This window comes from Falco biarmicus, chromosome 1 (assembly GCF_023638135.1).
Source record: "Falco biarmicus isolate bFalBia1 chromosome 1, bFalBia1.pri, whole genome shotgun sequence".
NCBI lineage: Eukaryota > Metazoa > Chordata > Aves > Falconiformes > Falconidae > Falco > Falco biarmicus.
This window is the reverse complement of record NC_079288.1, coordinates 48,788,134-48,811,083: the sequence shown is the minus strand read 5'-3', so window position 1 is coordinate 48,811,083 and position 22,950 is coordinate 48,788,134. Positions and strand designations below refer to the sequence as shown.

At 41.4% G+C, this 22,950-nt stretch overlaps 1 protein-coding gene across 1 annotated transcript in view; it reads left to right on the top strand.

Annotated features, from left to right (window-relative positions):
• The first annotated feature begins 426 nt into the window (after positions 1-426).
• GUCY1A1 (guanylate cyclase 1 soluble subunit alpha 1) overlaps positions 427-22,950 on the top strand; it is a 36,677-nt gene continuing 14,153 nt past the window's right edge. Inside the window, exons 1-2 of the mRNA XM_056355508.1 lie at positions 427-564; positions 22,171-22,582. Coding sequence (XP_056211483.1) covers positions 22,334-22,582 — 249 coding nt within the window. The 5' untranslated portion in view covers positions 427-564; positions 22,171-22,333. The remainder of the gene's footprint in view (positions 565-22,170; positions 22,583-22,950) is intronic.

Below are 22,950 nucleotides of genomic sequence, written 5' to 3'. Positions count from 1 at the left end.
ACGAGTCACCACAGCCCCTTGCCACCCCTGGTGACACCGGCTGCGGAAGCCGCACACGGCGGCTGCTGGCTCTGCGCAAACCGGCGCTGCCCGACATCCGAACCGCGCGGCGCCGCACGGAGACGGGGGGAGGCGCACGGCGGCCGGGCACCGCTGGCCCTCCGCCGCACCGGGCACCGCCGGCCCTCCGCCGCACCGGGCACCGCCGGGCACCGCCGGCCCTCCGCCGCAGCCCGGCCGCAGCGCTCCTCCGCCAAGCCCCGCGGAAGACCCGTGGCCGCGCAAGGGGCGCGCCGTGCCAGCGGGGACAGCGCGCCTCCCCCGGTACCGCTGCCGTCCCCAGTGCCGCCCCCTCCCCCGGTCCGGCCGCCGCCCCCGGTGCCGCCCGCCCCGGCCCTGATTGGGCCCGCGGGGAGGCCCCTCCCGCCGCGCCCCCGCCCGCCCGGGCGGCCCCGCCGCCGCGCCGCGCCCGCTCCCCAAATACACCTTGGCGGCGGCGGGGAGCGCACGGCGCCTGCCCAGAGCCCTCGGTGGGGCTGCGCGGCCGCGGCGGCCCCCGCCATGGTGAGTGAGCGGCGCCCGCGGCGCGGAGCGGAGCGGCGCGGCGGGGACCCTGGACAGCGCTGGGACGGGGCGCCCGGCCGTGCCCGCGGGGAGCGGGGCTGGGGGGCCGGGGCGGCGTCGGGCCCTGCCCGGCCGTGCGGTGCGGGGCTGAGCCCCGGGAGCGGGCGGGGAGCGGTGGTGTCGCGGGGAGCCGTCGGCACCCTGAGCCCCGCTGGCGCCGTGCCCCCGGCCAGGTGCGGCATCGGGCGAGATAACGGGGCGGGGAGCGGGCCGGGGGCTTCAGCCGCCAGGGGCAGCAGCCGCCAGGGGCACGTCGGCGGCCTGTGTGCATCCTCGGCTTTCTAAGAATTCGCTGCTGCTGGTGCCCGTCGAGCTAATTAAACCCATTCAGGCTCGATTTACTGCATTACACCTGGGTGAGGCTTCTTACCGGGTTTTCACAGTAATTAGCACCGTTGCACTGCACGAGTTAGACACAAAACCGGCTTTTAATCACATACTCGATGCTCTAACAATAACTTCATTTTTGCATTTACTATTCCAATTCTTTTTTTCTTTCTTTTTTTTTTTTTTTTTTTTTTCTAGGAAGAATAAATGAAACCACAAGCCGTGTCATATTCATTATGACTGGCAGTTTACTTTTTTACTTTTTTGGTCGGTTTTCTTAGATCCACTATTCTTTCTGTGTGTGTGTGTGGGGGGGGGTTGTTTGTTTTTTCCCCAGTACTTTAGGCTTGTAATTCCCTTTCTGAGTGTGTGGAGTTGTTTCTGTGGCTAAGGTTCAGCTACCATTACTCGCCTAGGCCTAGTAGTCCCTTTGTAAAATTATCTTTAGTATAAACACGAGACACTTGAAAAGTTTTTCTTGTATGTAAAGCATCTTACGTATTCTCTCAAGCTTGATGTAATGCTGCTCCTAAAATGGCTCTATTTTAGCAACTGGTCACTTAGTCTGTGTCTGTACTGAGATGACTTTCTAAGTTCAAAGGGCGAGTTCTACGTTCGAAGGGTGAATTAACAGGAAAAAAGTCCTGAGCAAGGCAGTATTGCTAAAACCAAGTGTGGTGGTGCAATGCACTGCTCGTGATACTGTGTTTGGGCTGTGCACCTTCACCGGCCTGCGGGTGACACGGTGCTGTGTCCGGGCTGGTCTAAAGGGAAATGGTAATGCTTTTCAATGGGTGGAATATTAGCAGGAAAAAAGAAATTCTTATCCACTCCAGTTTTGCATTGTGAAGCCTCTGAATACAGAATTACAGAATAATGTAACAGAGTGATTTTGCGTAACAAGTGTTAAGGCTTTAATTATCTTTCTGTGAATAGAACAAAATGTTTGACTTATTTGGAAATGGTCTAATCTTACAGTTTTTCCCAAGACAAAACTCCCAGTGCAGCCAACTCCCTTTTCATGTAGTTATGATTAAGATTGTTTCCAAACTACAGAAAGTAGGTGCAAGGAAGCATACACTTCAAATCGCATAAACAGGTCTGCTGCTTTTCTAGGGTTAGGAACAAAAGGTGGTGGCAGCTCATGCTGGAAAGAGATTCTGGTAACAAACTATTTTACATAATTAATCAGAGAAGTTAAGCAATTTAAGCAACCAGAGAATGCATGCAAATGTGTTACAAATGCCAGCATGGAAAGTTCTCTTTATTGTAGAGAAGTTTCTTCCTTGGATTGTGTTGCTCTGGGGTGCTGCGTATGGCCATACATTCTGCAGCTGTGATGACTGTTCTCTTTGCTTTGCCAATAGCAAGAACCTTAAATGAACTAGGTGATTGTGAGGAAGCATAGGGAATGCTGTAACAGTGAAATAAAAGACTTTATGCTTCACGTTCTCAGAAGAGAAGAGCAACTGCTGAAATCATGCCGGTGTAAAGCAGGCAGGAAAACCAGGAGAGGAGAAAGAAGGAAATCGCATCTTGAGATCTCTTGGTTGTATTTTTTTTTTTTCTGGGGAGTTACGTAGCTTGCAGCTATTGTGAGTCATGACAGTGTAAGATCGTGAGGCAAACATTGGAGGAGAAAGTAAGGGATTTAGTTTTTCTGCAGTGAGTTTCTTACCCTTTTTTGACATTAGCAATAAAATGGCTCACCATCCCTTCTCCCCCTGGTTCACTTACTGGGTATTTGCCTAAATTATTCAATTAAGTTTTCAATTACCCATTAAAAATGAGAAGTCAAGGTTAGTCTTTAATGTTGTGTCCATAAAAGTAAGTACTGAAGTCTTGTATATTTGTCTTATTCTGATTAATGCTTCCTTTAAAAAATGTCTTTAAGCATTCTGTGACAGTCTGTTTCAAAACAGATCCCGTAGTGAAATCAAAACATAAGTAAGAGTTTATAATAAAATCTAATGCTCAAAATATCAGTAGCAGTCAAAATCTGGTTATGTCATGTAATAAAAGGCAAAATATCACAGCCATTATGAAGATAAATGCCATCTGTTTGAAATTCTAAAAGAGAGAGAGGGAGAGAGAGAGGCTCAAAATAAGAATCCAGGAAGTCAAGGTAGAGTTTGTAGCAAATACAGTTGTTTTGCTCTTAACTGAAAGGAGTTGTTGAACAAAAATATGTGGTAAATTGTATCTTAGTTTAAAAAAAAAAAATAACAAAGCACCACAGTAATCTAAGGAAGCAGACACAACCTTCTAAATTATCAACAAGAAAATATTTATTAGAAGGTACTGTCTGTGTTTTGTATCCACTCTGTAGACATGCAGCAAGTTTCCTTTTCTGATACAAACTTACTCATTTAAGAAAAAATCAGTCTGGGTAAAAAGACGACTTAAAATAGTTATTGGAAGCCTCAGGGCGTGTTTGAATGAATTTTGTTGTAACGGTATTCAGAAAACATTATTTCTCAGCTTGCACATTTTATTAGCAAATGAAAATGGAGCCATGGAGAGCTGCCATTAGTTTCTTTGCTAGAATTCCTTGCACATTTTGTACTATTTCATTTTTAAAGACCTTTATTGTCTGTGGTTTATTAAAATTCACGACATTTATTTAGATGCTTAGCATTGCATTTCAGATTATTAGCATTTGAAATTTAAATTAAGCCAAATTTGACATTACTTTGAATATTCCTTTCTGCACATTTTGAGCATCTGAGATACGGTTCTAACATATATGATATATATTCAGCAAGTCTTGCATGACTAGTTGTACCAGGAGTGGATATTCAAGTTTATCATTGAACAGATATTATATTTTTAAGTTAGTGTTCAGGGCATAAGCTTTGTTCAAGAAAGCAACACAGGACAGAATGTTAGTATCTATTTAATTCTAAATTTCTGATAGGATCTAAGCATGTGCATAAATGCACTACGGCTTCTAGCTCATGATTTGTAATAAAGGCAACAAAATTTGTTAAGAGAGTGCAGGTTTTTGCTTATAGATCCACCTGCTATGAAACAATCAAAAAGACTATGTTAATATCTCTGATGAAGCCTTTTACTTCTAACACAGGTATTGACTGCAACTTACTTTGCAATATGCTGTTCTTCTGGGTTTTTTGGTTGTCCTACTCAGGTGATGCCACTCTTAGGTCAGGGCTAGTGCCTTCGTATCATTTTGGCTCCTGGTTTATGGCCTGTAGCTCACACGGGATGCTTAGTTATTTTTGTGGATGGCAGAGTCTGGAGCAAGCTGACATCTGCTCCCCTTTCACAGGGGTGCAGGTTTTACTGCTGTCAGTTGTTCTGCTGCTTCATGACTGAAGTCAGAGCAAATACATTCTCTAGGGGTTAATTTTATTTTACCGTAGAGAGACGTCGCCAAGTCCTGTTTGTGGCTTCAGGCCCCAAGTAAATTTGAGCTTTAGGCCTTCCACAGGCCTTCAGCCTTTGAGAGAATCCCACCCCATCAGAGCAGTCTTTTGTGAGACTCACTTCTACTTATTTTTCATTGCATTTTCTATCATGTGATAGTTCTGTTAAGTGGAATCAGTGCCCTTGCTAAGAATATTACTGCTTTCACGTTTAACTGCAGAGTGTTTTAACTCATGTTATGATTTGATTGAAGTGCCCGGTTCCGCAGCTCAGACCCTCACCGGTGCATTAGGCACCCTCCCTGCTCCTTGAGCTCAGTGGTGTTGTGGTAGACATTATTCTTGATTTTACTGCTCCAACTCCTTCAATTAGTTCCTTTGCGTTACTTAAAGGCCAACTTGTGAATTGATTTCCTTCTTCCACATTCATACTAGGAGTTGCTGTTCCGAGAGGACGGTGCCCTGCTAGCAGAAGTATTCAAACAAGCCTCGTGCAAGTCAGCACCAGTAGGATGATTTCTTACAGGGAGCACGCGAGGCCTGGATGATAACCGAGCTGTGACCTCGTGCATTATTTCTGAGAGGATATTTCTGTGACGAGACCTCCTGTCCATACCTCTTGTGCATATGTGTCTGTCTGAGCGGGACAGGATGCTGTGCTGTCCCTGCTGGAGTGCCAAGGCCACTTTCTCTCTGCCCTAGGGCACAGTGAAAAAGGCATGAAGACTTGGACCCCAGCACGGGGCTATGGGGCACAGAGCTGTCTGAAACCCTCTCCTGGGGCTGTTCGACTGTGCCTTGCACTTTACGCATGGCTATGCCCATTGATTGTTTCGGCTGAAGCCATATAGAAAATAGGTCAGCCATACAGTGGCTCGGGAAGAGTGCTTTAATTGTGGGGAGTGTGATCTAGGGTGTGTGCATCGTCATGGAGGAGGCTGGAACCAGTTCCAAAGATGTTATAAAGCATTGTAGAATCTAGCCCTTAGACAGCTATTGGTATGAGAGGGTTGCAGGGAATAACCCGGGCAAGTCATCCGATTGTTTCAGTGTGAGTAAAAATTTCTTCCTAGAAGGTGAAGTCCTAAAATCCTTTAATTATTTTCTCCTCCACAAACAGAAATTGAAAGAAACATACATTCATTAAGTGACTCTCTTCCTCAGCCCCGTTCTAAGGTATTCAGAACATAAATATATCACTCCTTTGGTGAAACTATATTTTGTGGGAATCCACTAGGTGTAATTCTAGAACATCGTCGATTCCAGAGGGTGCAGTAAAACTTAAGTTTTCCATGATGCCACATACAGTAGTTGCTGCTCAGCTCTCCACTTTTAATAAGTAATAGCACAGTTATTTTTGGGATCCCAGAAACAGGTTTCTCCATGGTGTGTGAGAAAGGGGTGTGTTGTACAGTGATGATTGCCTTTCTAATGCTGACCAAGGTAAATGTGTGTTTAATTTTATTTTAACCTTTCATTTCACTTGGCGCTTGATACAGATGGAGACTGACAAAAGTTGTTCAGGGAAAGCTGATTTCCCTCCTCAGCAAATACAGAAACTCTTCACACATGAAAGAGCATTAGTAAAAGCCTGACTACAATGGAGGAACACCTCAGCAAGATTTCCAGTTTGTTGCATGGAAAAATTGGGATTTTGTATTTGCTCATAATTATTTCCGTGATTTGAAAACACAAAGCAGTATACCCACTTGCTGTTTTCTGGTTAATAGGGAGGGGTACCTGCTTGTATTAATAGCTGGTGGCTCCCTAGTCCTGGCTGCAGGCACCCTGGAGCCTAAAATACTCACTGCAGTCCCTGTTTTAAATAGCACTGCTAAAAATGGCAAAATTTCCATGTCTTTGAAGAAAGCGTGCATCAATCTAACTTTAATTTTTTAAAAAAATTTTTTTTACTTTTTGCCAAAATTGTCTTCATAGCTGTCTGTTTGCACTGGCAAGCTGAGAGTGCAAAACCACTTGCCTCATATTGAGAAAAACATTTGGTGGATTGATAAATGGTTCCAATTTTGGTGAAAATATAGCCATTAGTCCATAGAACTCACAAAGCATATTTAGAGATAGGATGTTAGAATTTCCACATGGAAAGAATGGTATGAAGGGAAGGACAGTCTTGTGGCTTAAGAAACTTTTCAGGGCTTTTAGACAATGTGGAACTATTTTATTTTTCCTCAAAAACTTCAGGAAATAATGACAGGAATAATTACAAGTAATGTTGGATTGAATTAAATGCTTATTTTGATGCAGTGAAAGGTTCCCAAACAGGTTGCATGTTATTACTAAAACCAGCCAAGAGGGAATGCCTTTCCTATAAGCAAGTACAGTCTTCAGAAATGAGAGAATGAAGTTAAACCTGGTGTGTGTTAGGCATGAAGCTATCAGGTGAGGATACCTTCCTTGTTCTACTTTTATATATAGCACCTACACCCTTTTCTGAACCCTACCTGCAAAATCTATTTGCATTTCACTTGTAGAAATGTGCAAGTGTTTTGATCCCATATTTATTTTTTAAAATCTGTCTGCAAATTTTTATAAGGTTTGACCTGAGTTTTGTAAATCACTGGGATCTACTAAACTCATGGACAAAAATACTTGTGTAACTCTGTTAAAGAGATCTGGATACACTTAGCTCAGCTGCAGTCCGATCTCCAGTGTGCCTGATTTCCCCACATCTAAAAGAGGCATCATAACACCTCCTTTCATCCTCCATTCTCCTGTCTGAGCTATTCAAAGGCAACCCCTTCTGATCAAACATCAGCTTTTTATTGTATATTTGTGTACAGCCCTGATCTTATTTTGGGCCTTCTGGAAACTTAAAATAAACAATACATCTAGCAACAGTGATGGAGAAAAAGAATGCAAGATAACGTTGGCACAATTTCTGTGCTGAGCAACCTGCTCAAGGATGAACTGACCAGACCGGGGTGTAAACGCCAGTATTTGAGTTTAAGCAAAGGCTCCACGAGAATTTTCACATGTTGACCAAGTATCAATCTCACTGACTGAGTGGTGGCCTACATGAGTGCTAAAAGATAATGAAATAGTTCCCTTCCCAGACAAAAACATTTGTTTGTGTGGTGGAAGTGACACAGCGTAGAGGAGACTTGGCTTCCAGTAAGCAGTTAGGCATTTTAATGGGCTCATGAGGCTACGTGTGTAGTGTGACGCTGAAAATCTACAGCTGGTCTGAAAATCAGTCTCAACTTAGATCAGCTCTGGACTTACTTTGCGTGTCACATGCTCCAGATGTGTGGGAGATGCAGCATGATGGTGAACTGTATGTGGAAGAAGTCGTTGACCATAACTGGTAAATTTTAGAACCAACAGAGTCACAGCTTAGTCGAGGTTTGAAGTATGCAGCTATACCATGCATGAGATCGTGGTGGGCATCATGACAATGATTATGCTCTTAGAAGATGAGTGACTGGCACTAGTAAAACCATTTTAAATGGTAGCTTAATATAATATATAAAATATGGTTTCATGCTATCTTCCTTCCAGTTTCTCCTTGAAAGTAATTTGCATTTCTAAGCAACACTAAGTTCTAAGCAAAGATAGGTTTAAACAATAAAGGGGAATTAAAAGGTAAAAGTATCTTTTCAAATAGGCTTTGAAGCGGTGAAGAACCAGGAGCACTGATGGAATACAGGATTATGATTTACATGTAGCAAAAGCTAAAAAAGAACATCCATCTCTGCCCATGTTGTGGGCAGATTTTAGCTAGCAATAAATTGGAACAGGGAAAAAAATAAATCGAAACGACAGCAGCAGTGGCACAAAAGCATCTATTGGGGTTGATGCATTTAAAAAACCCCAGATTTTCTTGCAGTTGCTGTAATGTACTGTACTGTAAATGGCTGACCTATCTGATGCTGGAATAAATATGCCATAAAAGGTTTTCTGTGCAAGTTTTTATGTAACATATCCTCACTGTTTTCTTTTCCAACTGTTACTCTACAATCATGAAAAATATTCATAATCTTTAGTAAAATATAAGTAAACACATTAAGATCTGTAATGCTAAACTTGGGGTTGGTACTCTGTCTCTTAACAAAGAAGCTGCATTACTTAGGAATGCAATCCTGTTGTCAGCTTAATATAGTATGGGCACTGTGGGATTTAGATGCTGGTAATAAACAGAATTGAAAACCCAGAGCAAAGGTTTACAACATGAATATACTGCAGAGATACTTGTGATACTGTGAGAACTTCATTTCTGCAGTGTCAGGATACTTGTAAAGTTAGCGCTTTTGTCTCGTTGGAACTTGCCAGGTACAAATATTTAAAACAAGTGTTTTGAATTTTCAGCATCACCTGCACCGTAAGCAGAAATGGTGAATGTTTCCAACCCTGTGTAAGAAGACTACACATGGTGCAGTAGACTTGCTTTCCTTGTTGTGGTTTTTTACCTGCTGAGGGTGTACACTCTGATTCATGGTGCTGCTGGATGCTTCAGCATGCCAAAAGGCTTAAAAAAATGTTTTCTTCATCTTGGCAGGAAATTTTTCATGGAGGAAATGCCACCTTCCTTTATCCTTAAACTTAGGTCTCTGGTGTTATCTTCTGGGAATTCATGCGTCTCGTTCCCTCCCTCTTCCCCAGCTATACACATGGTCTCTCAGCCTTTTCATCATGGAATTTCATGTATTTCTAGAAAAAGAGGGAACTTGCTATGTAGCATCCTCTTTTTGGTTTAAAAACAAAAAAAAAAAAAAGGCAAGTTGGAGACATCCTCTTATCTGGATAAGAGAAGATAAGCAGATAAACACAGAGGTGGAACCTGTTATTTGTTATGAGATTTCTTTTATCAAGAACCCGGTTAATGATAAATGTAACTTTCCAGTCAAAGGAGCATTTATTTTAAGGAAAATATAAAAACAACATTCGAAACCTATTTGAAGTACTCCTCTAAGTACATATGGACTTGCTAGGGCTGGAATTTGCTTTTGGTTAATTTTTCAGTTTTCTCCCACAGTTCACTGTCCAGCTTTCTGCCCATTCATGTCTGAAACAGCTGAGCTGTTCTGTGCTGGCTTGGAGCCACTATTCATGGCACCAGTATGCAACGTAGCAGGTTGGAGATGTCCTCTTATCTGGCTCCTTTTTTTGGAATGAAGATGATTTCTTAGTATAATGAAGAAAAAAACCCAAAAAGCTGTTCAGTGGTGGATGCCCATTTTACAGACTTAGAAAACGGCACACACAGAGTGGTTGTTCTCAACTTTTTGGTAGGAAACAGTACTTGAGGGGCCCTTGGTGTGGGGCAGCTCCCACGCTAAAAGCAAACTTTGCGGTATTTGGGTCGTTCGTCACTGCACAAGCTGAAGTGTTGGGACAAAGGTGTTTATCAATGGCATGTGATATTCGTTTTGGCTCTCAGTGAAGTAAATTGCGATGAGCTGGTCACCTCAGTAGAGGTAACACAGCTGAGATACCCTGCGGTCCTGACCTGCCGCTCCGGGGTGAGCAGCACACAGTGCCTGTCGGTGGGCTGCCGTGTCCGCACGCCCCCGCTGCTGCTTCTCTGTAGCTGCTGCTCTCTGGGGGGATCCTAGCCTCTAGAGTGAGACCCTCAAGCTGTGTTCCTTACTCGTTTTGCTGGAGGACTGAAACCCAGAGGCTCCCAGCACTGCCACACCTTGAACTGGGAACTGGGTGCCCGTACAGTTGCTCACCCGCCGTGGTGGCACGGTGGGAGAGGGGTCTGGCTCGCGGTCACTGGCCCTGGCTGCACCAGTGCACTTACTTGTGTGCTGCCACCCTGGAACGCAGGGCAGGGTGGGCAAGGAAGCCGGGGCAGTCGTGCTTCTGTCCTGGCATCTCGGATGCACGTGCAGCACTAAGTGGTATGTCAGAAGGCCCAATGGAGAGGGGAAAGAGGTTCCTTATAGACATATTGCAAGAGAGAAGTGAAATATCTTTAAAAAAACCAAAACATCAAGCTATGAAATCTTAAACAATGTGTGTCTGGCCTTTAACTTGTAAATCGGTGTCATTTAAAACAAAATACTAGGAAATAACTTTTGAAATGTCCAAGTGTAGAAAGTGTTTACTTCTTTATTAACATAGGATAGCTTCACTAAACAACGCAGCAAAACAAGGGATGTCGCTCCCTGCCTCCCAATAGGTGCTGGTGAAGCAAAACACCGAAACTAGAAATTGGGTCTTGGCAGCCAAATCAGGGTGATAAATACATATCCTTCCCTAGCAGTGCAACAGAGAGTAATATATATAACAATCAGAGTTGGTTGAAACACAAGCTGTAACTACCACAGAACAAAATTCCCCTAAAATCTGGAATATTGCTGAAAAGCTCTTTGAAATTATCATTTCATACTGGCAGTTTACAGAAAAATTATTTGCATAAGTACCCACCATACTCCAGTAGACTTGTAGTAGAGAAAAAGCAATATATCAATATGAGAACTGTCTGTACCTTTGCAAATTATTTTGTTCCATTGCCCATGTTTTCCTTCTTCCTTATGGGTCTTTTAATTCTTGTGTCCTTCTGTAGGCTTCCCTCTCTGCTTTCTTCTGTTTCTTTTTCCCTGCTCCTTTATTCTGTTTGTATCTCCCTTGCCTCCTTTTTATCTCTTACTTAATAGAGAACGGCAGTTATTGTGATAAATGAGAAGAACTATGCTACCTGAGAAATGGAGCAGAGCTTTGATCTTTCAGGCTTTGGCAAGAATACTGCGATGTTAACGTCACTGCAGGCAGTGCAGGTAGTTATACAGGTGTGAGATGGAGAGCTGTGGACAGTTCTAGATGCTCCACCTAGAGTAACTCCAGGAAGATTACCCCGTGGTTCATACAGTGCACAAAGTTCAGGCTTTGTATCACAGAAGCATATTAGTTTGGATGACAAGTATGTTCTTTGCTAAGAATTTTCCGTATGATTCTAGACATTTGGAAAATCCAAGTCCTCTGGTAAAATTATCTCCCGTGTTTTATGGAAAAAAATATCTGCATTTTCCTGATGAGAGAAAGACCTGAGGGCCTTGCCCAAAAAGTCACAGAAGTTTGTGGGATAAAATAGCAGAACCCTTATGGTTAAAATAAATTTGATTTACCTCCATATTTAAACCCTGAATTTGTACCTCGGATTAGAGGCCAGTGGCTGGTACATCCAATGAGAGGTTCTGCACTGTGTTCCTTGTCGACCCTTGCTTGGATTTCCATTCCTCCAAATCTCTTAACCTGTTTAATCTCTGATAATCTGAAATGCTTGCCACAGAAATAATCAGTGAATTTCAACAGAATTTACAAGCGTTTCAAGCCACGCATATGTTCCTGTGCCAGTCCGTGCCCAGCACTCTGGCACTAGAACAGCCAGGACTGAAGCAGATACTAGTTTCAAAAAAGCTGGATGACACTATTTGTGGGATTTAATATTCAACTTTGATATTGTTACAAAAAGCTGCAATTCAACAGCTAATGCACTTGAATCAGTATAATGCGTGCTTTGAAACCTGCTACATCTTTCCAAATGCAGCTGTTACAACTGGGAGAGCAGCACTGACCAAGGCTGCTACTATTTGGTAACATTTTGTAGCTGTCAGAATGGGTCTTTTCTCTGCTGTTTAGCTCTGCTGACGGTTTGGAAAAGTAGCATACATGTCATGTGTTTTTCTTTGCATCGTGATCAGTGGCTCAATGATCTTCTGATTTTCACTGAAAATATTATTAAAACAAGAAGCTACAGTTTAATACTGACTTGAGAAATTTCTTTGTGAAGGGTCTCACATTTCTAGATCTGAATAACCTAGATTTCTGCTAGAGTCTGTCCCATGCATTCCTTTTGTTTCAAAATAGATGTGTCAGAGCTGAATAACCCATAAATATTTTCAGCTGATTTTTCTGCAGGGCCACGTTGTCACCTTAGTCTTTAACAACAAACTGCCACCAAGGCCAAGGGGAAGCTCCACATGGAGTATGTGGTGAGCACGGCGGTTACCTCCGAGTCAGTTCTGCTTTGCCACCTTCTCCCTGCTGCTGTCATTTGCATGTGCTGACCTTTCCTGTGCAAAAGTAATCTGAGAAACACTCTGCAATTTGATTTCTTTCACATGCTTAAAAAAAAAGTAGAGTAAATGGAACGGGAGGATTTGAAAGATCAGTAGCCGCGATAATTCCAGCTTCCACTGGAGACAGTTAACAAGCGTCACGGATCAAACATTCTACAGTAAGCCAAAATCTACATCTTTATTTCTTTAATTTTCAGTTGTATTACAGAGATGGTATATACTAACAGCAGGCTAGTGTTAGTCATTAAGTGCGTATTTACTGTGATTAATTAAACAACATTAATTTCTCTTAATACCACAAGTGCAACCACAGTATTTCACAAAACATCTCTTCTTTACATTGCTTCACCATTTTAGTGAAAGAAGCAGCCTGTGTTTTTAAAGATGATATAAATTCACACGTTTACCATATTTACCTACCTTTCTCAGCTTTAAACGTATATCTACTGTATTTTCCAGAAGAGTATTAAAAAAGAACCAAGTGATAGACTCAACAGGGAAATTAGTATTGTAATGTATTCCTAGAGCATCCAGGCTCACCGGGTGTGCTGATTACCTTTGAAAAGCCCAGTTTCGAAGGCAAGGTCTACTGCTTTTGCATACTCAGATCTTTTTTAGAATAGCAGATTTTGAAAGGAGTGGGCTGTGAATAACTATAACTGCCCGTACATTGTATGAAAAATGACAATTTTTATTTTACAAATAAAAATTAAGGTCCTAGTGTGTACTAGTGTACTGAAGGTACAGTGCACATGGCCAAGTCACAGATTTCAGTTCTTTTAAACACGCTTTGTAGCCAAAGCTGTCTGTAATCATTTAGTCAGAAAGGAAGGTGCCTGCTGGTCCTTGGCCTGCAGATACCGTGGAAGGGAACAATTGGGAAAATAGCTGATTTCTCCTCTTCTTCAGAGCTGCATCCTTTGCCATGGGCCATAGCTAAAGCAGAATCAGTAGCTGCACGATAGCTGTGAAAATACCTTTCAACCATCTGTTCTGGTTGAATACACCTCTTCAATCAATATTTTTTTTTTCCCTATCAGAAAAATTACAAGGACATGACCTCGCTGCTCCAGGATAAACCGTTTTCACTAATGAGAAGTTCCTGTTATTGGCTTCCCATGCACAGTTTTTAACTTCTCCAGAATCTCAAGTGACCTCAGTGCTGTGTTTACCATCACATCTGCACACCCACCTGTGAAAACCCCAAATAAAAAAAACCAAGGCCATATTTTGCTTCAAAAATAAGAAAACATGCAAATCCGTATTTCCGGGACAACAGTCACAGACCTGTTAGGTTTAGTCCTATTCCTGCTGCGTCCAGAATCCTGCTATTGACTTCAGTGGGAGTTGGCCTGAGCGCTGAACTATGACTATGAAAGGTGGTTGTCAGTGATTTTCAGTGTGAAAATGATTTTGTAGGCATTGTAAACAGAAGTGGCAGGTGGCAAATACTCAGTCAGAAAACTCCGCAGTTGAAGTCTACTAATGGAACACTTTGCTTTCTACAGACCTAGTTTTCAAACAGTTCTCTAAGATCTATAGAGTTCAGGGAAACTTTTAGTACTTTTATCTATAAAACTTTAAGTACTTTTATTTATAGACCTTGCTGTTCATTATAATTTAAAGCTGTGAACACAAAGGGAATATTTAACCATATGCACTTTCATAAGACGCTACAATCAATGTCTTATATTGCTCTACCATGCTCCAGTATCTTTGGGAAAATAACAGTAATAGTATTTATGCAAACCTATGAGTCACTGGCATAAACAGTTACCCACAACTCTCAGCAAGATAAGCGTTTCTGAAGATGTAGGAGAATTATTTTATCATCTCTGAAGATGCTTCACAGTTAATCTAGACCATGGTTCTCAAATGAGAAGTTACTTCATGCATTACAAATTTGGAATTCTTAAATAGTTTATGGTTTCATTTATTATGAATGATGCAGCAATCCTGGCTAAGTCATGAACACTGGTTAAAGATTTCAGTAAAAAATAGCATGAGGTAAAAAGCTGTTAGATTTTGCTCTTATTACAGAATAATTACAATTATTTTTTACTCTCTTTGTTCCTAAAAGAATTTTTGCACCATGAACTAAAAAATCAGAGTTTGCAGGCATCTGGAGTTGGAGGTTCAGTTAAATAAGTAAAGTTATATGCGTTGGCAAGTTTGAAAGATTCAGCTGTAAGTAGGTATTTGGGAAAAATCAGTAAACAAAACAATTAACAGTTACTTCATATTCTAGAACCAAGCGCTTCTCCATTTGTGACTTCTAATTCACATTCCATCAGCTGTGGTCAAGATTTTGATCTTTACGTTTAACTCCTGCCGGCTGTCATGAGCACTGCATGTCCTCAGGGCAAGTTTTAATTATTGAAAAGAAAGAGTTCTGAAGATGTAAATGTATTTCTTAGTTTTCCTCTTAAATGTTTTTCATGAAATATTGTACTTTCACAGGCTGCAAATGCAGATTAAATGCTAAATTTAAAATTTATTCTTTTAAAGTGTGAGAACAGTTGCCAGACACTTTGTGTTGGTCTTGCTTTTGCTTGTCCTCACTGCAGCACCTCTGTTGCGATTGCTTCCTCATCTGGGTACCCGGATCACTTAAGGTATCATCAGCTATTTGGTTCAATATCAGTATTTCTCAAAAAAACCCCCACCCAAACCAAGTTAAATAATGTCTTGTGGTTACCTACAGCAGGTTATTTCTACCATTAGGGAGGTCTCTAGCTCTGCCTCAGGAAAAATGCCCATCGGGGCGGGGGTTTTCGGGGGCAGTGTCCTCATCGTGAGCTGCTTAGCTGGTGGTACAAGCCACCCTACAGACCAGGGGTGAGGGTGCGAGGATGTGCCATGGCCAAGGGCTACAAAAATCACCTCTATTTGGGGTTTCTTGAGTGCGTGAGGGGGGAAGGGGTGTTGGGCACGGGGGGGCTGCCCGCTGGGCTGTTTGCACACATTGGGTTTGACGCGCAGGAGGAGAATATTTTTCCCACGCTATCTTCTCAGCATGCCTCCCTGTTATTTGGTGCTAGCATAGGAAAAATATTTACCCTATGAAAGTACATGTGATACTTAAAATGGCAAATATATATTTCATAAGGAACATTTGGGAACCAGTCCTTCCTTTAGCTACATGCCAGAACACGGGCGCAGCAATTAGGGTTCCCCCTGTGCCTTTAATTGAAACCAGAGATGTGGCTGCAATATAACTTTTGCATGTGGAGTCTGGGCTTCTCCCAGGGCTACATTTGTGTCCAGGGATTTGCTTCACACCATTACAGGGAAATGAGTCAGTCACACAGTCACTATTGGAAATTCAGTGCTGCTTTAAAACCAGGGTTTCCCCCTGTCTTGGAGAACACTGGTTTCATATCAAGCTGTAGAGCTTGGTGTTACTGCACGAATGCTGAACTTTTCAAGCAGCAGAAATCTGTCTCATGATGACTTTAAAATGAGACATATCATCAGTTCTGAAGTTTACTTATGTATTCCGTGAAACTGATTGTCTGCTGATTACAATAGGGACAAGATGGAAAAGGAGGTAACATTTTCTTCTCTGAAAACAAAGGTAATTACTTTCTTGATCTCCTAGCTTGGTAGCTGTCTGATGTTGCAGCAACACAGATCACAATCCATTCGACTTGGAGCACAGAGGGAAAACTTGATTGTGTTTCTCTGTTTCTTAAAACATTTCATAAAGAAAAAAAAGTAGAGAGGCGAGGAAATTCCACATTATGTGGGGAGAGAGTCTTTCTTGTAAGCAAGGTCCAGATTTTTAGCTTGCCCTGAGCAGTCATGCAGGACAGTTGCTGGGATGAATTATGACACGGAATTGGGATTTCCTAAAATGTCTGGACTGTTAAAATAATAATTGGTTGCTATGACGCGTATTATTTTATCATAGCTGCCTTACCACCTTGTACTTGGCTTGGTAATCACTGCAAGTGCTGTGTTGTGTTGTGATATTTCCTTACTACCAAAAGTTTGCTGTGCCTGGCAGAAAAGGTTTAAGTGTGCTTCTCAGAAATAGCCCCGAACAGGCTAGCTCTGGCAGTAAGGGCACTGGAACCGGGCTTGCACAGCACACAACGGCAGTTCGTGCTTTGGGGAAAATATTGTCAGACTACTCTAAAGGCCCGTGGGGTACGGACAGGTCAGAACTAGGGATGGCTTGTCAGAAACAAGGGTGGATGTTTTGGGGAACAAGCAGGAAAGTTAATGCCTGACAAAGCGTATTCCTTTTGAGAGCTAGACTGGAGTTTGAGATTGCTGAATCTGGTAATTTCTTGGGTACCAGTTCATTATTGCAAAGTTCACTCTCCAATATCATGTCTCGTCCTGATCCACAGAGAGGGTAACAACCTTTTCATCAGTTACTGCCTTTGTTCAAGCAGCAAAACCCTGCGCTGTGAAAGAGCCTAGAATCCTGCTGGAAAAAAAGTTACTACTTTGTAGTGTAAGTAAAACCCATATCCACACAAGGGTGGTAATGATTTAGGATTGATCACCTATATTTGGGATTTCCTAGAGCTCAAGTCCTTGCCTTTGCAATTTTCTTTTTATAGAGTTATATTCTTTATGCAATTCAGTCTGAGTAATATTTTAATTACATTTCTGTTGCTGCTGGAGATTTATAAATCCTATCCCTACTGTGTACTTTACCTAATATGCAAGTTACACATGATACAGTTTTAAAATTATTCTTATGTAATGACACAGTTATCCCCAGATTGGTTAGCAAATGTATTTACTGTGCTAACAACAGACCAAATTACTGGAAAGGGAAAAATGAGGCATCCTCAAATTTCAGTTGATGGGTTAGTCTCTGACTGGGGACATGCAGGAAAACATCTCACTCCTCTTCACAAGGACACATCTTTTCCAAGATGTCCTCGACCTAAGCCAGCAATTAGCAGTTTTCTGATAGGTATGACTCACTACCACTTAGAAATCTGGAAGCAGATTTGCCTATCTCCTCCGGTTAGTTCCATCTTGTGCTTTCCAAAGCAATACCCAAACAAATTAATGCTTTGAAAGTGTGGGCACTCTGAGCATGTTTTAAGTTGACAGTGAAGCAGCCAAAGCTTACTTATTTGTACAGGATTTAATAAGACTAGTAAATGCTTCCTTTGACTTCTTAAAATATTAACTTATACATTGAAGTGGACCTGAGCAATTCTCTCTGTCTTAGAAGCCTCCTTAAAATCCTTGGAAATGGACACATCACCAGGGCTTTGATTCTGTTGCTACACACAGCACTTGAAGGAGAAAAAACGAAGTGCACATCTTGCACTTCAGATTAATAAGACAAACTGATAGGATTTCGTTATTTTCCCCGTGTTTGCCTGCGCACAGGCATGACAGCTGAATCCGCAGTGAGCTGCTGCTGCTTGGGGTGGTGGGTGCCACCCTGCCTTGCTAGAAGCTGCCTGCGTTTTGCCTGTGCCTAACAGTCCCAGTCCCTGCCTTGCTGTGGGCAGAGGCGTGCTGACTGGCGAGGGGCAAAAGGCGTCACACAGAGACTGGAGCTGTGTGGGAACTGCACAGCCTCCATCGTTTTACCGAAGGGCAAGGCAGAAGGTCACAGCTGCTTCTGTTGGGGCAGCAGCACCCGGACCACGCCGGGCTCCTGCAAGCGCTGCAGTCACTCTTGTGCTGGAGAAAGTTAGATCCAGTCAGTGGTGTCTTCTGACTGCTGCAAAACAAACTAATTATTTATTTTTTTTAAAAAAAAATCTTGCTCAACATGTGGCAGTTCACCTAGCAAAGTGATAGGTGTGATTTAAAAAAAGTGACATTATAGTGTAACACCATATTCTGCCCTACTATGAGCAAGGGGCTCTGCTTGTAGTAAGACGAAAGTATTTAATGTGGCTTCTAATTTTTGTGCCATGTCAATAAGCTAAGATTATAAACTACCTTTAACTACTGTTACCAAGTGGCATTGCTTAATTCTTGTGAATATTAGCGGTTTTTACTGTATGATTGATGCATTGCACTGTATTTCATGGCACTGTCAAGGAAATGTTTTAGCAGAGAAGTATTCAGAAGCAACTGATACAAATAAGCATACAGGAAGGCATTTTGGCTGCAAGACAAGTATAGATGTAAATATACAATGAAATGTTTGCACAAAGCATTTTGAGCACTGTGAAGTTATTCTGCTCCTATGACAATACTATGTAAATTCATCTTCGTTTTTCTGAGTGGCACAGTGCCATGCTGCATTCAGCCAGGCACGAAATAAATTGGTTGCTTGTAGTTTGATCTCACAGCAGATTATTCAATTTTAATTTTCAATTTGCTTCCCGAGGTAAATATGACATCAATTAATATGTCAGAGATGAAGAACTCACATGAAGCGCTGCTGCTCCCCTGGGATGAGCTCTCTCAAAGCATGTTTGGAGAGGAATTAAACCCAGAAACTTTTCCCATGTTTCCTCACGTTCCTTATTTTTTGTTATGGTTGGAAAATGTCTTTAAACACTGTGAACAATGGGAGGGCTGGTGTTCCTCATTCTTGAAACACATCTGCAGATGTTTGACTTAGCCTGTGATGTGTGCCATCACCTTTCTCATACATTTTTAAGGCTTATTATACTGCTGAAACGCCTTCTGTAAACTCTACACTGGTGATTCATCACCTTTCTCCTGTCAGACCTTTAAAACCACTGTCTAATTGCCGGTTGAGTGAGACAGGTTTTCCTGTAAGACAATAGATTATTTTTTTTCCTGAACTTTAGTTATACTAAGTGTGAGATGCACTTAGGATACCAGATGCAAACCTGATATTTTAATAAAAGAAGACCTAGTACATGCTTGGGTTTTTTTCAGTGTCTGAGCCCTCTGAAGTGTTATGGAATTAGGTTTTCTGCTTTGTTTTTTTAAAGATGTGATTTAGGAGGTCTTGTCATTGCAGAGGTCACAAAGAGTTTTGAATTGGCCACTGCTTGAAAATTGTTATGTCTATTAAGTTGATGTAGGTTTTGAACTGGGATATATGTTACCAAAGGACCATCCCATTTGTTTCTGGGAAAACAAGAACTTCAGGTTACCCCGAAAATAGCTCTGCAGGAAGCTTTCGTTAGGAACTGTCATTATTTGGAATTTAAAGATGTGCACATTAATGATACTGGTTTTGTACAACATCATTATTACTAGAAACATCATAGATCTTGAAATCAATGATGATTTTGTCCTAAATAGCAATTGGCAGGACCCTAAGGTCATGTTCAGAGCAAGGGCACAGATTCCAGCCCCCACCAGGGCAGGAGGAGGCTGCGTGTGGGTGTTGTGCAGCACAAAGGATGGCAGGCTGCATCACAAGAAGAAGCTGCAGACATGGTAGCTGCATGCCCAGCAGCTTTGTCAGCTCAGGGATCTTCACATCAGTGCCCCTTTTACCCCCAAATAAGTCTGGGAACATGACCATCTTCTGGGACCTCTCCTTCCCACTTGGCAGCTTGTGGAGACTTCGGGTTTTCCAGGGTAAAATAATGGCATCACTTCCTTCACAGAGCTGATTCTACCTGCCTGGATATTTTTTCTAACCCATCAAATGTAATTTAATTAAAATACAAAATGCTAGCATGGAAGTGAACTGGCAAATAATTCCTGATTGTCTTCTAGAAACAGAAAACAGTTTCACCAGCAGGGAGAAAACCCCCCCATCAAATCCACTGGTAATTGCTGAAGGTCATTCACCTCCCCTGTTCTTAGTTTAGTGCAAATGCAGTAAATATCTGTTGGTATGTAATTTAACCCCTAATTCAGTCTTACAGTCTTCACAGAGAAAGCAACTTTTTGTTTTTTTTAAATAGCAGCACATATAAATGCATTATTACATTCACTGGGAGATGTTTTAAATGTTTTATTACACATTTTTTTCACAAAAATATTTCAGAGGTTTTTTTTCTTTCCAAAATGCTGGTATACTTGATTTAAAATGTTTTAGTATTACTATTCTATAATTTCAAGATTTATCGTGAAATTTAAGGGACAAATTCAGCAAAGCATGTGAGTATATATGTAATATATGCCAAAGCCGTAAATTTTTTTATCCTTTGGTAGTGGTGCACATATATATTAATTTTACTATTTTTCTTAACAGTTTATTTCAGTACACAGATCAGTCTAACTACAGAAAAGGTATTTATTTTCTGCATTTTTTGTAAAGTAATGCAAGGTTATATAACGACTCCTGAATAAAAATACTTGTACATGTATGTAAAAATGCTGACATTATAAAGAAAATTATTAAGTATATTTCTGTACTGAGAGTGTGGTTCTTGCTTGAAGTTTTTCACCGCCTCATTTGCTACACAACAGTATTCAGCAATAAAACATAAAGCGTTACTGATGTCCAGGCAGTAGAAACAAATGAGTTTCTATGTAAAAACTGAAATATAGAATGTTATGTAAACATTCTTCAGCCTTTTGTTCTTAGCATTGTGGTTTTTGATTCTTAAAATAATGCTTTAATAATTTTGATAGATGTCTCCTAGAAGCTGGTCTGACACATCGGTATTACAGCATACTTTGAAAGGGCCTTTTCTGCCAAATATATTTTTTTTTCCCAGCAGCAGCCAGGCCAGCCCGTTTCTCCTCTCAGCCACGCCACGTGTGCTGGGTCTGCAGCGCTGCCCTGCTGTGCCATTCATTCCAGCAGTTTCAAAAAGAAGCGGCTGATAGCCTGTATCAAGGAATTAGTTATTTTTAACCCTGGTACAGTTGCTGTGTGACCCTAAAAGCCCTTTGGGTGTCCCAGGGGCAGAAATAAGCGGTGTGCTACACAGGCTGATTAAAGCCGTAGTATGCCTGAAGGAAATCGTTATTGTCCTGTATCTCCAGAGAGACAAATGTGATACTTCAGCTGCTTCCAGAGTCACCAAAAGCTCTCAAGGTTTACCTTGGTTTAAAGTATTATTATGAGGATAAGAGGATCCAATGCAATGAGATACAGTCAATAGAAAATGAAGCCCTTAAGGGAAAAGCCTTTTTCAGTTTGTCTGACTGAAATAAATGTAACAAATGGAATGATTATTAAAATGAAAAGTTCAGCCCCCCCCCCTTTTTTTTTTTTTTTTTAAATCTGTTGTTTGAAAGATATCCCCTTTAAAAGCATAAAAATCCCTTGGTGTTTCCAAGCAAGTTCAGTTATGGTCTTATATATATATACACACATATATATATACAACAGATATAAGTCAGTGGTCAAAATGCCACGATCTTAGTTGTCACCAGCCAGTAGCTCATACACAAGGCATGGACCTTTGGTCTCGGGTGGTCTGCTGTTCCAGGAGGGCGAGTAGTAACTTCAGTCATATACCTCTCTGTCACAAAAGGGATCATCAAGTAAATTGAGATGCAAGTATCCGTAACAAGTCAGGTTCATTGTGCTGTATCAGGTGGCTTTTAATAGCTGCTTATGAAGAGTAAAAAGGTTTTCTGATTAGAATTCTGCTTTCTACTTTTTCAGAAACCTCATCCATCAATGTGACCAAAGACATACCAGATAAAACAACGCCTCTGCTTTAATCACTAGAGCCCCAATTTAGCCAAGAACTTAACCATGCATGTAACTTTTAATTACCTGAAGCACTGAAGTCAGTAGGGATTACATGCTTAAAATGGCACATATGCTTTCCGGAGCAAAGTCCTAGAAAAGCCATTATTTTAATGCACATATGATAAACCTGGCATGTCACAGGAATTTAAAAGAGAAAATAAATTATTATTTAAATATTTTAAATTATTTTATCTTTCTTCTTGTTTTGTAGGGGCACATATTTGTTCCTGTGGTGATTTATAGCTACCAGTAATCTTCCACAGTGGTTGCCCTGTCTACTATTCTGGCATCTTCTGCTCTTGCTAATAAACAGAAAAGAACTATTAAACTCACAGCCAAGTACTCTTATTCTCAAGAGGGAAACTTTGTACAGTATGTTCTGTACAAAACTGAAAGACTTGAAGATCACAGGGGAATGTCCTTTCTCCTTACTGACTCCAAGTCACATCCCTGAGGAACATGACAAGGATTGCACAGAAAACAGCTCTAGAGCGGCTTTGCCCATCTGCAAAGAAGTCCATGAAAAAGATGCTCAAGGAAACCTGCCACAAAGGAAAACGAGCAGAAGTAGAGTGTACCTGCACACGTTGACTGAAAGCATCTGCAAACTAATCTTTCCTGAGGTAAACAGATACTGCATAATAATACTTTAATAGCATTTAATTATAAATATTAAAAAACATTTTATGCCAGCCTTTGGATGTGCGCCTTTAAACTTCAAAGTTTGTGTTCTTACATAGTTCTGTATAGTTTAAATCCTCATTTCATCCTCTTCCATTCTTTCTGGATTGATGTTTTTGTTTTGTATTTGCAGCCTCCCACTGATCATTTTAAATGTTCCTTTTAAATCCCTGTATTTCTGTACGTATTTTTTACATAAAGATACAATTAGAGCAACTCTGCCTTGTTACCTAGTTGTGTAAATAATGTGGTCATCTCATCAGTTCACCTAACTGAATCCATATTGCCAAGTGCATTACTCATTATCACA